The sequence below is a fragment of the Coregonus lavaretus genome, assembly GCF_964263955.1.
Source record: "Coregonus lavaretus genome assembly, chromosome: 30".
In the NCBI taxonomy this organism is placed as follows: domain Eukaryota; kingdom Metazoa; phylum Chordata; class Actinopteri; order Salmoniformes; family Salmonidae; genus Coregonus; species Coregonus lavaretus.
The window spans coordinates 14,655,697-14,668,258 of record NC_140017.1 but is presented as its reverse complement, the minus strand read 5'-3'; the positions used below and the strand labels follow the sequence as shown (position 1 = coordinate 14,668,258).

Genomic DNA, 12,562 nt, shown 5'->3' with positions numbered 1-12,562 from the left:
AAGACAGCTACATAAGCATAATATTTCACTAAATGTGATTGGCATTCATGGCTAAATTCTTTGCTTTCTTGCACAACAAGGCCTATAAACAATTAGCTCCTTGATTTGTCTTCTGCAGTTTTAGGAGGATCCCACAGAGGAAATGGCTGGTGGGTGTTTTTTTGAAGAGAAACTGGGCGATGATGCTAAGTGATGATGACACACTGGAGCATCTTTCAGATTTTTATTAGGAGTAAAGCCAACGAACAAAGTCACTGCTCAGTGGCGAAAGCAGAGGATTTCTCAGACTGATTTGTTGCCACCCTATGGTAGATGCGGGTGTTGCATTACGGGCTAAACAAACTGCATACTGTAGCAATACCCTGCTTTAAAAAACAGCATATGCTGGTCAGTGCTGGTCTGATGCTGGTCAAGTTGGTCGGACCAGTATGGTCTAGCTGGTGAAGCTGGCCAAGCATATGGTGGTCTATGCTGTTTTTTTCAGCAGGTATTGTGACTATGTTTTTGAAATCAGATAGATACTTTTAAACTATATTATTGTTAGGCTTTAGGCTATTGAAAAGGAAGCCTCAATTCATGGATTCAGAAAAGACAAACCAATCTATAGTTTTGCAATGCAATATATAATTACAGTAAAAAAGCAATAATTTTGGTGAATAATTAATAGGGCTAAAACCCAACTGAGTGCATGTATACCTTTTGGTTGCTGTCAATATCCACTTTGCCCACAATAAAGCAGGATACATTCGTCAAGGAACCACTTCATTGAGAAGTCGTTTTATGACAACTGTTTGATACCTCCTCATACTGGAAGGCTCCTATTGTTGTTGGACTGTTGTTGATGTCATTTGGAAGTGGCACTGCAATAATTTATGAATTGCATGCAAATTAGAGTCTTCTATTTGAACTAATCTGACCTGTGTTTAAGGGAGAATCACAACCGCTACCTCACTCTCCAACCAAGGTGCATGAATTGAGGAGCAAACTGAAGTGAAGCAGAACTAACTCTTGGAGAACAGTGGAAATGGTTAAAGGTAGGGTTTTTACAGAAAGAGAAAATACATTTTATGGGCTCAGGGACCAATCACAATGAGAGGTGTCCTCTGCATCACTTTTGTCCAACCTACCGCGATATGTCTGAGTGGTAGGTGGGTGCTACGTGGTTGCTAGGGGTGTTGGAACCGGAAACGGACTAAAGCGTCCCTGGAAGCTCCATCAGCGGATTCTATTTTGATATGTTGTTGTTTAGCTAGCAGACCAAGTGCAACCATTCTACTCATTTGTAAGGGAACATGTCAATAATAATTGCACTTGACTGATCTTGCCCTTACTGGGATAGGATAATAACTTGTAGTTAGGTAGGTAAATCGTACGTTGTTTGTCCAAATTGAAGTTTCTAGCGAATATGCTAATGCTAGCTAGTTAGCTACTGTAACATTTTCCTCTGAGATGTGACGCCACCCACCTTGGTCTGTCAGGAAACCTAACGTTAGCCAGCTACTGTAGATAGCTATGAAAACATGTCAACAACAGTAGGGTAGTTATTATTCTAATTTAACCGTCCAACTAACTTAGCTCGTTAGGTTACTAAACGGACATTAGCTAACTTACGTAGCTAAAGAAAGGGCAAAGATAGTTAACTAACGTAGCTACTGTAGTTAAACCCAACAATAGCGCCCGCTAACCCCCTTTATTTGTAATTGAAAAGCTTTCCCCTTTTAACTGTGGTTAAGGGTTGTTCATTGTGGCTAGCTACACTTAGCTAGCTAGCCAACTAGCTACGTGGATAGATTTAGCAAAACGTAGTAGCATAGATGTATGACTGTACACAGAGGTCCCATATGGGGTTTGGTTTGTAGCGATGCATGCGCTACTTGCAAATGCAATATAGCCTAGCTACAATTTTCAAATGGCATCTACAACATGACCTTTTCCCCCTCCAAGTAACCATGACAGCAGCTGCTGATCTACAGATTGGAGACCAGCTGATCCTGGAAGAGGACTACGATGAGAGCTATATCCCCTCTGAACAAGGTAGAGAGGAAGGATACAGAAGGGGTAGTATGGCTCCCTTTCTAGTTGACAGATCAGTAGACTGTAAGCTACATTGCTGAAACAGAACTACACAAGCATGATGCAAAGTGTTGTAGTGGGCATCAAACACATAGGCACATCTCCAAACCAAGCAATGCTCTGTTTTACATAGATAAGACACATTCACTAACTTATTTTGGTTGTGTGAGAAGTCATTTAATGTTACCTGGAGATTTTCCTCCCTGCTTTCTTCCCCTCCCCTGTCAGAGATCCACGAGTACGCACGAGAGATTGGCATTGATCCCAATCGGGAGCCAGAGCTCCTATGGCTGGCCAGGGAGGGCATTGTTGCCCCACTGCCTCCCGAATGGAAACCCTGGTAAGCAGGTAGGCGTCTACCACTGTACCAGAGATGGAGTCTGAACCTGGTGGCGTCGGTCAGTAACATCCACTCAAGTGAATTTGAAACCGAACACAAATATTCTCACCTGTGTGGATGGTCAACACATTTGTAGATGGGGGATGCTTTTTGTGCTACCCCAACATTGACTTCCATAAATGCATGTTTTTTTAATTGCAGTAAAACAGTACTTTTAATTAAATTTTTAACAGTACTTTTTTGATAGTGATTCATTAACCACAAATAACACAGATTTGGTCATACTGACTGGTCACAATGTCACCCTTCTCTTGCATGGATCAGCTTTGTCTCGGTCGTGGTCTCGATTCACATTCTTTTTACTGTGATCTGAATTTGAAGACGCCTGACATTGACTCCATCTCTGGCCCCTAGTAGTGTTGTATCAGCAGTGGTAGACTGCCCAGTATTCCCAGATACAATATACACCTACAATCTACCTTTTAAAGTAAAAGAAAACCACTTTCTCCACATCTTTCTTACTCTAAAGATACTTCCTAGCTGGCCTAGTTCAGTCAATGGTTTCTCAAATCACACCTGTCAGTGTCACTGTTATTTTAATGTTCACTGGTCTCTTCTCCCTTCGCTGAGCTCTGAGGTGCTGAAGTGACCCCCTCCTCTCCCTCCTCTCGCAGTCAGGACGTGACGGGGGACGTGTACTACTTCAACTTCTCCTCGGGCCAGTCCACCTGGGACCACCCGTGTGACGAGCAATACCGCAGCCTGGTAAAACAGGAGCGCGAACGAGCCGGCACCCAGCCCCACGGGCCCCCCACCACCGCCGCTAAAAAGGAGAAGAAGAAGAAAAAAGACAAGAAGGAGAAAAAGAAGAAGGAGAAAGACCAAGAGCTCCTGAAACCACCAGGAGTGAGTTGGCGTTGTTATGTTCTGAAATACACCATGTACATGAAGTGACTCACAAATGTCTCAGAACACTGCAGTGCTGTTGTGTGTAGATTTATTGGTCTGGAAATAACTTGAACTCTAAATAATGTCAAAGAAGCACAGCTATTACACTTAGTCACTGAGGTGTAGCAGAAAATACTGTAAATAGTAGAAAGGAAACAAAGTACAAAGATGAGACCTTTAGAGGGATTTGGCTGAACCAATACATTATTATATTGTCTTGGTCATCAACACAGCAGTCACATACTTATGCTTGGTTGCTTCATGCCCCCGAGTTACTAGGTGATACAGTTATACCGATATAGTGATTATCGTAGTGATTATAGAGTTATAAACAAGTCATTGTCCTAAGTCATTTGCCATTTCCTATGTGTATCCTTTCTTAACAGTCTGTTAGCAAAGGGGAAAGTCGTGCATTGAAGGAGACCCAGACAGAAACAGGGAAGGCTACTCAGATCACAGGGATCCTCTGCACCCACCCAGCCCCCTCTCTCCCCCTTGAACGTCAGCTTTGCTGTCTTCTCTAATACAGCACTCCCCAGCTTGGCTCCACTATCCCACCTGTCCACCCTCCCTCCTCTCAACTGGGCTGTATCTCCTCTCTCGCCCCTGGGTGGGTCTGTCCGCTGCAGTAAGGCCCTAGCGGATGCCCAAGAGATCCTGGGCCTTTCTCCTGGCTTCTCCAGAGCCTTCCCTGACCCAGAGACTCAGCCTCCACCTGCCCCTTCACATCCTCCCAATACCCCTGGGAACAGTGAAAGGTTCCCTGGTAGGGGGTTCAAACAAACATGGAGGCTAGCGCCATACAATGAGGAATGGGACAGGGCAGTGGGGTTTGGCCTAAGGCCCACTGATGAAACACAGAGCCGAGCTGGTGCAGTTAGTCATGGTAGTCTCGAGGGGGGAGCAGAGGGCTTTGTCACTGAGGAGGTGGTGGAATGGAGGGGGGCAGCAGAAGAGGGCAGGGAGAGCAGTAGTGATTTCAGCGACAAGGTGGTCTGTTTAGAAGTGGAGGAAGGAATGGCTATTGAACCCCAAATGCCTTCATATGGTCATTCTACACCTGGGGCAGTGATGACGGAAATGTATGAGGGAAGAGAAGGCCAAGCCAAGCAGAAGGGAAAGTTCATCCCAGGAGTTCACTTACTTGATGCCAGGGACAGTGAGCAGGGCCTCATCCCCCTACCTGGCCCCTCTCTGTCTCTCCCCTGGCCCCATGTCCCCCTACCTCTCAGCCGAGAGACAGGATGGGAGAGAGCATGGTCGATCCTGCAGGGCAGGGCATTACAGGGAGTCGGCAGGTAGGACCACAGATTACAGACAGGCAATAGTAAGACATGGGCTCAGAGCGTAAAGGAACTGTTGTAGTCATAGGAGAAGGATTGGTAGAAGCAGGTAAATGATAGGAGCAGTATACCAAATTTTGCTCTGTTTCGATAAGATCCTTGAATATCATGATGATTACTATTAACCTGACCTCTCTCTACACAACATATTTGTTCACATGTGTCTCTCTCTCAGCCATTGAGCTTGGCCCTTGGGCCCCTGCAGGCCCCGTTGGGGAGCCTGGGGAGCCTTGCTCCTCTACGGGGTCTTGATGGCCCGTCCTTGAGGGGATCCCTGGGCAGCTCTGGAGGGCTGGAGCCCCTGAAGAGTCCCCTTGGGGTAAGAGCTTTCACCTTGATGAAAAAGAATGATAGTTCATTACCTGTACTTTATTACCCTTATGCTTATAGTGTGCTGTTGAGAGTCCTTAATTCTCTCTCTCTCTCTCTCTCCCCTCCCTCCCTCCCCTCCCTAAGGGTCCTCTCTCAAGCCTCGGGTCCAGCCTACTGGGAAGGCGACAGGAGGAGCGTGTGGCTTTCTCTCTGCCTGGGTTCGAGGATGACCAGGATAACATATCAGAGGATGAGCAGCCGGTACGTCTTTCAACTGGCAACGTGCATACCAGCCCTTTCGGGGCACTGTGAAGCAGAATATTTGGAGAATAAAAGTGTTTCATTTGTGGAGTATAAGTTAGATGTATGACTGTGATGCTGTTTGCAGAGTCCTCGTGGCTCGGCCAGACTGTTACAGAACCTGCACCTGGACTTGGATGCGTTGGGAGGAGGGCTGCAGTATGAGGTACATCACCTTCTTCACTATGCACAAGAACACCAAATAGGGGTCATTACACACTCATAACAGAACACATACCATGCTCATAACATTACATAACACACTTACCACTCAACTTGAACTGTGAACCATTTCACTGAAAATGTATATTTTATGGCATTGCCCCCTTAGGAATTTTCAACTACTTTCAACTCCATCAGTGTATGATAACAGTGCAAATAAACACAGTCCCTCGTCATTATTACTTTAGAAAACGTCTCTGTATAATGAATTTAGGCTCAGCCGTGTGTGTTGTGTGGCTAACAGGACAGTGAGGCCAGTGGAGTGGCCCCTCTAGAGGAGAGGACAGAACCAGAGCTACAGGACCTGGCCCTGTCTGAAGAGCACAGCCCTGAGCCCCCCTCTCAACAGGTAACACACACACTACTGATGTGGCTCAATCTATTACTTCTCTCACGGTCTCTTTCTCTCTTTTCATCCCACTGTTAATCCTGTGGTGTATGTATATACTCAAAACCCATGACTGTTACAAGATGCAGACCTAGATAGAACTGCTCTTGTGTACTAGATTGCCTTTAACCAAAACCAACACTTGAGGGATGGAAAGTGTAAGCTATAATTGGGAAACTGTGTAAGCCTATTCATTCATTCATACATAACATCTTTGTCATTTATCAACTCTCATAAGTGTGTGTGTGTGTGACTTTAAACATGTGTTTTGGTTCTTGTGTCTCTATCTCTTCCTGGTTGTGTAGATGTTGTGTCAATGGGAGCTGTGCTATGGTCACGGCTGCCACTGTTTCTTTCTGTTTGTCCTCTTGTCCTCATACTGTCACTGTTATTGCTTTGCCGTCTGAGTCTTTCATTCGATCACCCCTCACGTTGGTCTTAGAGGTCTTTCTGTGTGTGTGTGTGTGTGTGTGTGTGTGTGTGTTTAACTGTGTACTTCCTGTTTTTTAATCACACTTCTCTGTGTTTGTTGTTGTTGTTGACATGACTGTTCTCTTTCGATGAGCTCTACCTACGGAATGCGTGAGTGGTTTGCGTGCTGCTCAGGTCCCTGTGTCTTCTCCTTGTCACAATATTGTACAATATTGTACCCCTACTTTCTTTCTTTTTGTGTTTGTGTCTATGCACGCCTTCCCTCTCTTTCTCTCTGGGTGCCACCATCCTCCCCTTCCAACCAAGGGTTCCCTTCGTGGACGCCACCTCCTCTCCTCTCCACCACGCGGAGGCAGCAGGGACTGCAGTAGTGCTGGGGTCTGCCCCCCTACCCCAGATCCCCAGCCTGCTAAAACTAGAGACAGTGGAGAGGAGGAGGAGGAAGATTATGAGGAGGGGTGGGGAGAGGATGGAGAGAGTGTGGCTGAGGAGGAAGGAGGTGAAGAGGAGAACCAGGGAGAAGAGGGACAGGTGAGGGAGAAGAAGAAAGGAGAGGAGGAGGAGGAGGGCAAGGACGTTGAGGCTGAGGTTGGTGAGGAGGTAGAGTGTGAAGAAAAGTTGGAGGAGGGAGAGGAGGAAAGTGATGAGGTCATAAATAGATGTGTAAAAAGTGAGGAAGAGGAAGGGGAGGAAGAGGGGACTGGTGACGTAGTTGAGAAAAGTGAGGAAAATGTCAATAAAAAGGAGGAAGAAGAAGAAAGTGATGAAATAATAGAGAGAAATCTTGGAGAGCAAGAAGAGAGTGATGAGGTAGTAGAGCAACATGTTAACAATGAAGAACTAGAAGTAGAGCATGACAAACAGGTGGAGGAAAGCAATGAGCTAGTTGAGAGCGGTGTAAAAAGTGAGGAAGAACAAAAAGCAGAAGAGAGTGATGAGGTAGTAGAGAGATATATTAAAGAGATGGAGGGAGGAGATGAAGAGGAAAGTGAGGTAGTGGTGGAGAGATATTTCAAAAGCAAGCATGTGGAAAGGAAGGAAGAGACTGTCAGAGACAGTATAGAGGAGGAAGTTGAGGCAAAGGGAGATGAGGATAGTGAAGAAGTGGTTAAGAGGTGGTTAAAAGAAGAGGAGGAGGTGGAAGAGGAGGAAGGCAAAGAGGAGGCTGAGGAGGGACAGAGTGAGGTGGTGGAGAGGTGTGTGAAAAGTGAGGAAGAGGAGGGTGACGAGGGAGAGAGTGAGGTGGTGGAGAGGTGTGTGAAAAGTGAGGAAGAGGAGGGTGAGGAGGGAGAGAGTGAGGTGGTGGAGAGGTGTGTGAAAAGTGAGGAAGAGGAGGGTGAGGAGGGAGAGAATGAGGTGGTGGAGAGGTGTGTGAAAAGCGAGGAAGAGGAGGGTGAGGAGGGAGAGAGTGAGGTGGTGGAGAGGTGTGTGAAAAGCGAGGAAGAGGAGGGTGAGGAGGGACAGAGTGAGGTGGTGGAGAGGTGTGTGAAAAGTGAGGAAGAGGAGGGTGAGGAGGGAGCGAGTGAGGTGGTGGAGAGTTGTGTGAAAAGTGAGGAAGAGAAGGAGGAGGAGGAGGTGGAAGAGGAGGGGCGTAAAGAAGAGACTGAGGAGGGAGAGAGTGAGGTGGTGGAGAGGTGTGTGAAAAGCGAGGAAGAGGAGGGTGAGGAGGGACAGAGTGAGGTGGTGGAGAGGTGTGTGAAAAGTGAGGAAGAGGAGGGTGAGGAGGGAGAGAATGAGGTGGTGGAGAGTTGTGTGAAAAGTAAGGAGGAGGTGGAAGAGGAGGGGCGTAAAGAAGAGGCTGAGGAGAGAGAGAGTGAGGTGTTAGAGAGGTCTGTGAAAAGTGAGGAAGAGGAAGTGGAAGAGGAGGTTGGCAAAGAGGAGGCTGATGAGGGAGAGAGTGAGGTGGTGGAGAGGTGTGTGAAAAGTGAGGAAGAGGAGGGTAAAGATGAACCTGAGGAGTTGGAGAGTGAGGAGGTAGTGGAGAGGTGTGTCAAAAGCGAGGAAGGGGAGGAAAGTGACAAAGTCTTAGAGAGATGCTCGCTGAGTGAAAAACGGGCTAGTGAAGGAGAGGAGAGCAGTGAGGAGGAGGTGGAGAGGTGCGTCAAAAGTGAACGAAAAGAAAAGGAAGGAGACAAACTTGAAGAAGACAGCGATGAGGTGGTGGAAAACTGCATTCAGACCGTGCAAGCCTCACCGAAACCCAAAACATCCACAAGCTCAGAGGAAGTAATGGAGAGACTCGAACAACAAACACTCCAAGCTAGGTCACTGGGGCAGAAGAAGAAGTTAGCGGACCTTAAACGAAGTGACAAAATGGAGGTGTATGTGGGGAAGAAGAAGAATGTGCCCAAACAAAGCCCTCTACCAGCAGAGGTAGGGGTTTGGTGTGCTTTGACCATGTCGTGGCCCCTGCCCTGTGTGCTCCCCCTCTGCATGCACCGCCACCCCGCTCTCAGCCAAAGGAGACACCAATCCACTCCCTGAGGGGCTGTGTGTGTCCCAAGTCCCAACCCTGGTGAATCCAGCCCCCCATGGTCTCCCTCTCACATCACATTGGTGTCTTTGGTCTTTACACATAGTTTTGCCAGTCCACCAAACCTCCAGCCATTGGGCTTCTAACACTTGAGCCCCTGAGGACTGGATTGGAATATTCTGGTCCCCTTGTTGCCAGTTTTGCCTCCATCCCTCCTCCTCCAGAGCTGAGCACTGCAGCCCCATCCTCTCAGCCATCCCCCAAGGCAGCCCCATCCTCTCAGCCATCCCCAAAGGCAGCCCCATCCTCTCAGCCATCCCCAAAGGCAGCCCCATCCTCTCAACCAGCCCCAGAGGCAGCCCCATCCTCTCAGCTAGCCCCAAAGGCAGCCCCATCCTCTCAGCCATCCCCCAAGGTAGCCCCATCCTCTCAGCCATCCCCAAAGGCAGCCCCATCCTCTCAGACAACCCTCTAGGCAGCCCTATCCTCTTAGTCAGACCCCTAGGCAGCCCCATCCTATTAGTCATCCCCCAGTGCAGTTACATCCTCTCAGACAACCCTCTAGGCAGCCCTATCCTCTCAGCCACCCCCCAAGGCAGCCCCATCCTCTCAGTCATCCCCCTAGGCAGCCCTATCGTCTCAAACAGCCCCCTAGGCGGCCCCATCCTCTCAGTCTAGCCCCAAGGCACCCACATCCTCTCAGCCAGCCCCCAAGGCAGCCCCACCTTCTCAGACAGCCCCCAAGGCAGCCCCACCCTCTCAGACAGCCCCCAAGGCAGCCCCACCCTCTCAGTCATCCCCCTAGGCAGCCCTATTGTCTCAAACAGCCTCCTAGGCGGCCCCATCCTCTCAGTCTAGCCCCAAGGCACCCACATCCTCTCAGCCAGCCCCCAAGGCAGCCCCACCTTCTCAGACAGCCCCCAAGGCAGCCCCACCCTCTCAGACAGCCCCCAAGGCAGCCCCACCCTCTCAGTCATCCCCCTAGGCAGCCCTATCGTCTCAAACAGCCTCCTAGGCGGCCCCATCCTCTCAGCCAGCCCCCAAGGCAGTCCCACCCTCTCAGACAGCCCCCAAGGCAGCCCCACCCTCTCAGCCAGCCCCCAAGGCAGCCCCACGCTCTCAGTCATTCCCCTAGGCAGCCCTATCGCCTCAAACAGCCCCCTAGGCGGCCCCATCCTCTCAGTCTACCCCCAAGGCACCCACATCCTCTCAGCCAGCCCCCAAGACAGTCCCACCCTCTCAGACAGCCTCCAAGGCAGCCCCACCCTCTCAGTCATCCCCCAAGGCACCCACATCCTCTCAGCCAGCCCCCAAGACAGTCCCACCCTCTCAGACAGCCCCCAAGGCAGCCCCACCCTCTCAGACAGCCCCCAAGGCAGCCCCACCCTATCAGACAGCCTTCTAGCTGCCCCACCCTCTCAGAAGCCCCCAAGGCAGCCCCGTCCTCTCAGACAGCCCCCAAGGCATCCCCGTCCTCTCAGTCCAAACTTGCAGTGCTGTAGCCTGTGTTTCTCTGTCTCTACTGCCTGCTTGACCAGCCCTGTGCTTGTGTGGGAGAGGCATTTTGTCTCGCTCTTTGCCTCTTGTCTGCCCAAGCTTTGCTGATCAAGCCATGGGATGGCTGCTCTGTGCTGTTGACTAGTGTATTGTCCCTTTGCTGCTGTACTTATTTCACCCTACTACGAGAGCCTTCATAATTGCCGTGTGTCGCTGAGAATGGCAGCATGCATCCATGTTTTCTATCTGTCTGTGTGTGAGTGCATGTGTGTGTGTGTCTGTGTGTGGGTGTGTACGGTGTTGAGGTGAAACGGTGGCACTATGCTTCATGTCAGTGACTGAGTGTGTGTTTACATCTGCAGTCCGAGGCCAGCGAGCACATCGAGGTGGCATCCTCCTCCACTGAGGACCTCAAGGTACTTTTTTATGGATTGAGATCATGTCCCTATAGATAGGCCTATAGAATATATACTTAATAATGTACAATTTTAACAGATATTATCAAAGGGTATGTTTAGTAAAGACTAACAGTGTTGTGTTCCATTTTCCCTTTAGTCTGGTTTTGGCTCCAAGTTGTCAGAGAAAGTCCTGGACCTGAAGGATCTCTCCCCTGTTGCTAGTCCACGCCTGCAGGTACCACACTTTCTCCTCCTCCTCCTCCTCCTCTTCCTCCTCCTCCTCCTCTTCCTCCTCCTCTCCTCCCTTCTTCTTACTCGCTCACCCCTCTTCACCCTGGTTCTCCCCTTCTCCTCCTCCTCCTCCTCCTCCTCCTCCTCTTCCTCCTCCTCTCCTCCCTTCTTCTTACTCGCTCACCCCTCTTCACCCTGGTTCTCCTCTTCACCTCCTCCCTCCTCAGCTACACTCTCTCCTTCCTCACTTGGATGTTCTCAGTCACAGTGGTTCTCTGGCTGTAGAGTCTGTAGGCACAGTTTGTACCGTTCTTTTATTTTGAAAGTAACACTCACCTCATGCCACGTAGAGTCAGAAGTTAGCATTTGCTATTCATCTAAAAACATGTATTTTCCCCAGGAAGACGAGGGGAAAGTGAAAGTCAGTGCGGAGGAGGAGAAGGAACGGAGGAAGAGGGCAGAAGCTGCAGAGAGGTTGGCAGACAAGCATTTCTGATAAATGCCCATATTTCAGTAAAATGTCCTCTCTGAACTTGAAAAACACATTGTGATACAAGCATACAGTCGTGGTCAAACGTTTTGAGAATGACACAAGTATTGGTCTTCACAAAGTTCGCTGCTTCAGTGTTATGAGATATTTTTGTCAGATGTTACTATGGTATACTGAAGTATAATTACAAGCATTCCATAAGTGTCAAAGGCTTTTATTGACAATTACATTAAGTTTATGTAAAGAGTCAATATTTGCAGTGTTGACCCTTCTTTTTCAAGACCTCTGCAATATGTCCTGGCATGCTGTCAATTAACTTCTAGGCCACATCCTGACTTATGGCAGCCCATTCTTGCATAATCAATGCTTGGAGTTTGTCAGAATTTGTGGGTTTTTGTTTGTCCACCCGCCTCTTGAGGATTGACCACAAGTTCTCAATGGGATTAATGTCTGGAGAGTTTCCTGGCCATGGACCCAACATTTCGATATTTTGTTCTCCGAGCCACTTAGTTATCACTTTTGCCTTATGGCAAGGTGATCCATCATGCTGGAAAAGGCATTGGTCGTCACCAAACTGTTCTTGGATGGTTGGGAGAAGTTGCTCTCGGAGGATGTGTTGGTACCATTCTTTATTCATGGCTGTGTTCTTAGGCAAAATTGTGAGTGAGCCCACTCCCTTGGCTGAGAAGCAGCCCCACACATGAATGGTCTCAGGATGCTTTACTGTTGGCATGACACAGGACTGATGGTAGTGCTCACCTTGTCTTCTCCGAACAAGGTGTTTTCCGGATGCCCCAAACAATTGGAAAGGGGATTCATCAGAGAAAATGACTTTACCCCAGTCCTCAGCAGTCCAATCCCTGTACCTTTTGCAGAATATCAGTCTGTCCCTGATGTTATTCCTGGAGAGAAGTGGCTTCTTTGCTGCCCTTCTTGACACCAGGCCATCCTCCAAACGTCTTTGCCTCACTGTGCGTGCAGATGCTCTCACACCTGTCTGCTGCCATTCCTGAGCAAGCTCTGCACTGGTGGTGCCCCGATCCCGCAGCTGAATCAACTTTAGGAGACGGTCCTGGCGCTTGCTGGACTTTCTTGGGCGCCCTGACACCTTCTTC

At 48.9% G+C, this 12,562-nt stretch overlaps 1 protein-coding gene across 1 annotated transcript in view; it reads left to right on the top strand.

Moving 5' to 3' along the window:
- The first annotated feature begins 244 nt into the window (after positions 1-244).
- Positions 245-12,562, top strand: part of LOC311106102 (uncharacterized protein) — a 23,878-nt gene continuing 11,560 nt past the window's right edge. Inside the window, 12 exon segments of the mRNA XM_084148414.1 lie at positions 245-308; positions 929-1,034; positions 1,945-2,034; positions 2,302-2,413; positions 3,088-3,319; positions 4,880-5,023; positions 5,161-5,277; positions 5,405-5,482; positions 5,783-5,887; positions 10,691-10,744; positions 10,884-10,961; positions 11,358-11,431. Of these exon segments, the coding sequence (XP_084004540.1) occupies positions 1,025-1,034; positions 1,945-2,034; positions 2,302-2,413; positions 3,088-3,319; positions 4,880-5,023; positions 5,161-5,277; positions 5,405-5,482; positions 5,783-5,887; positions 10,691-10,744; positions 10,884-10,961; positions 11,358-11,431 (1,094 nt within the window). The 5' untranslated portion in view covers positions 245-308; positions 929-1,024.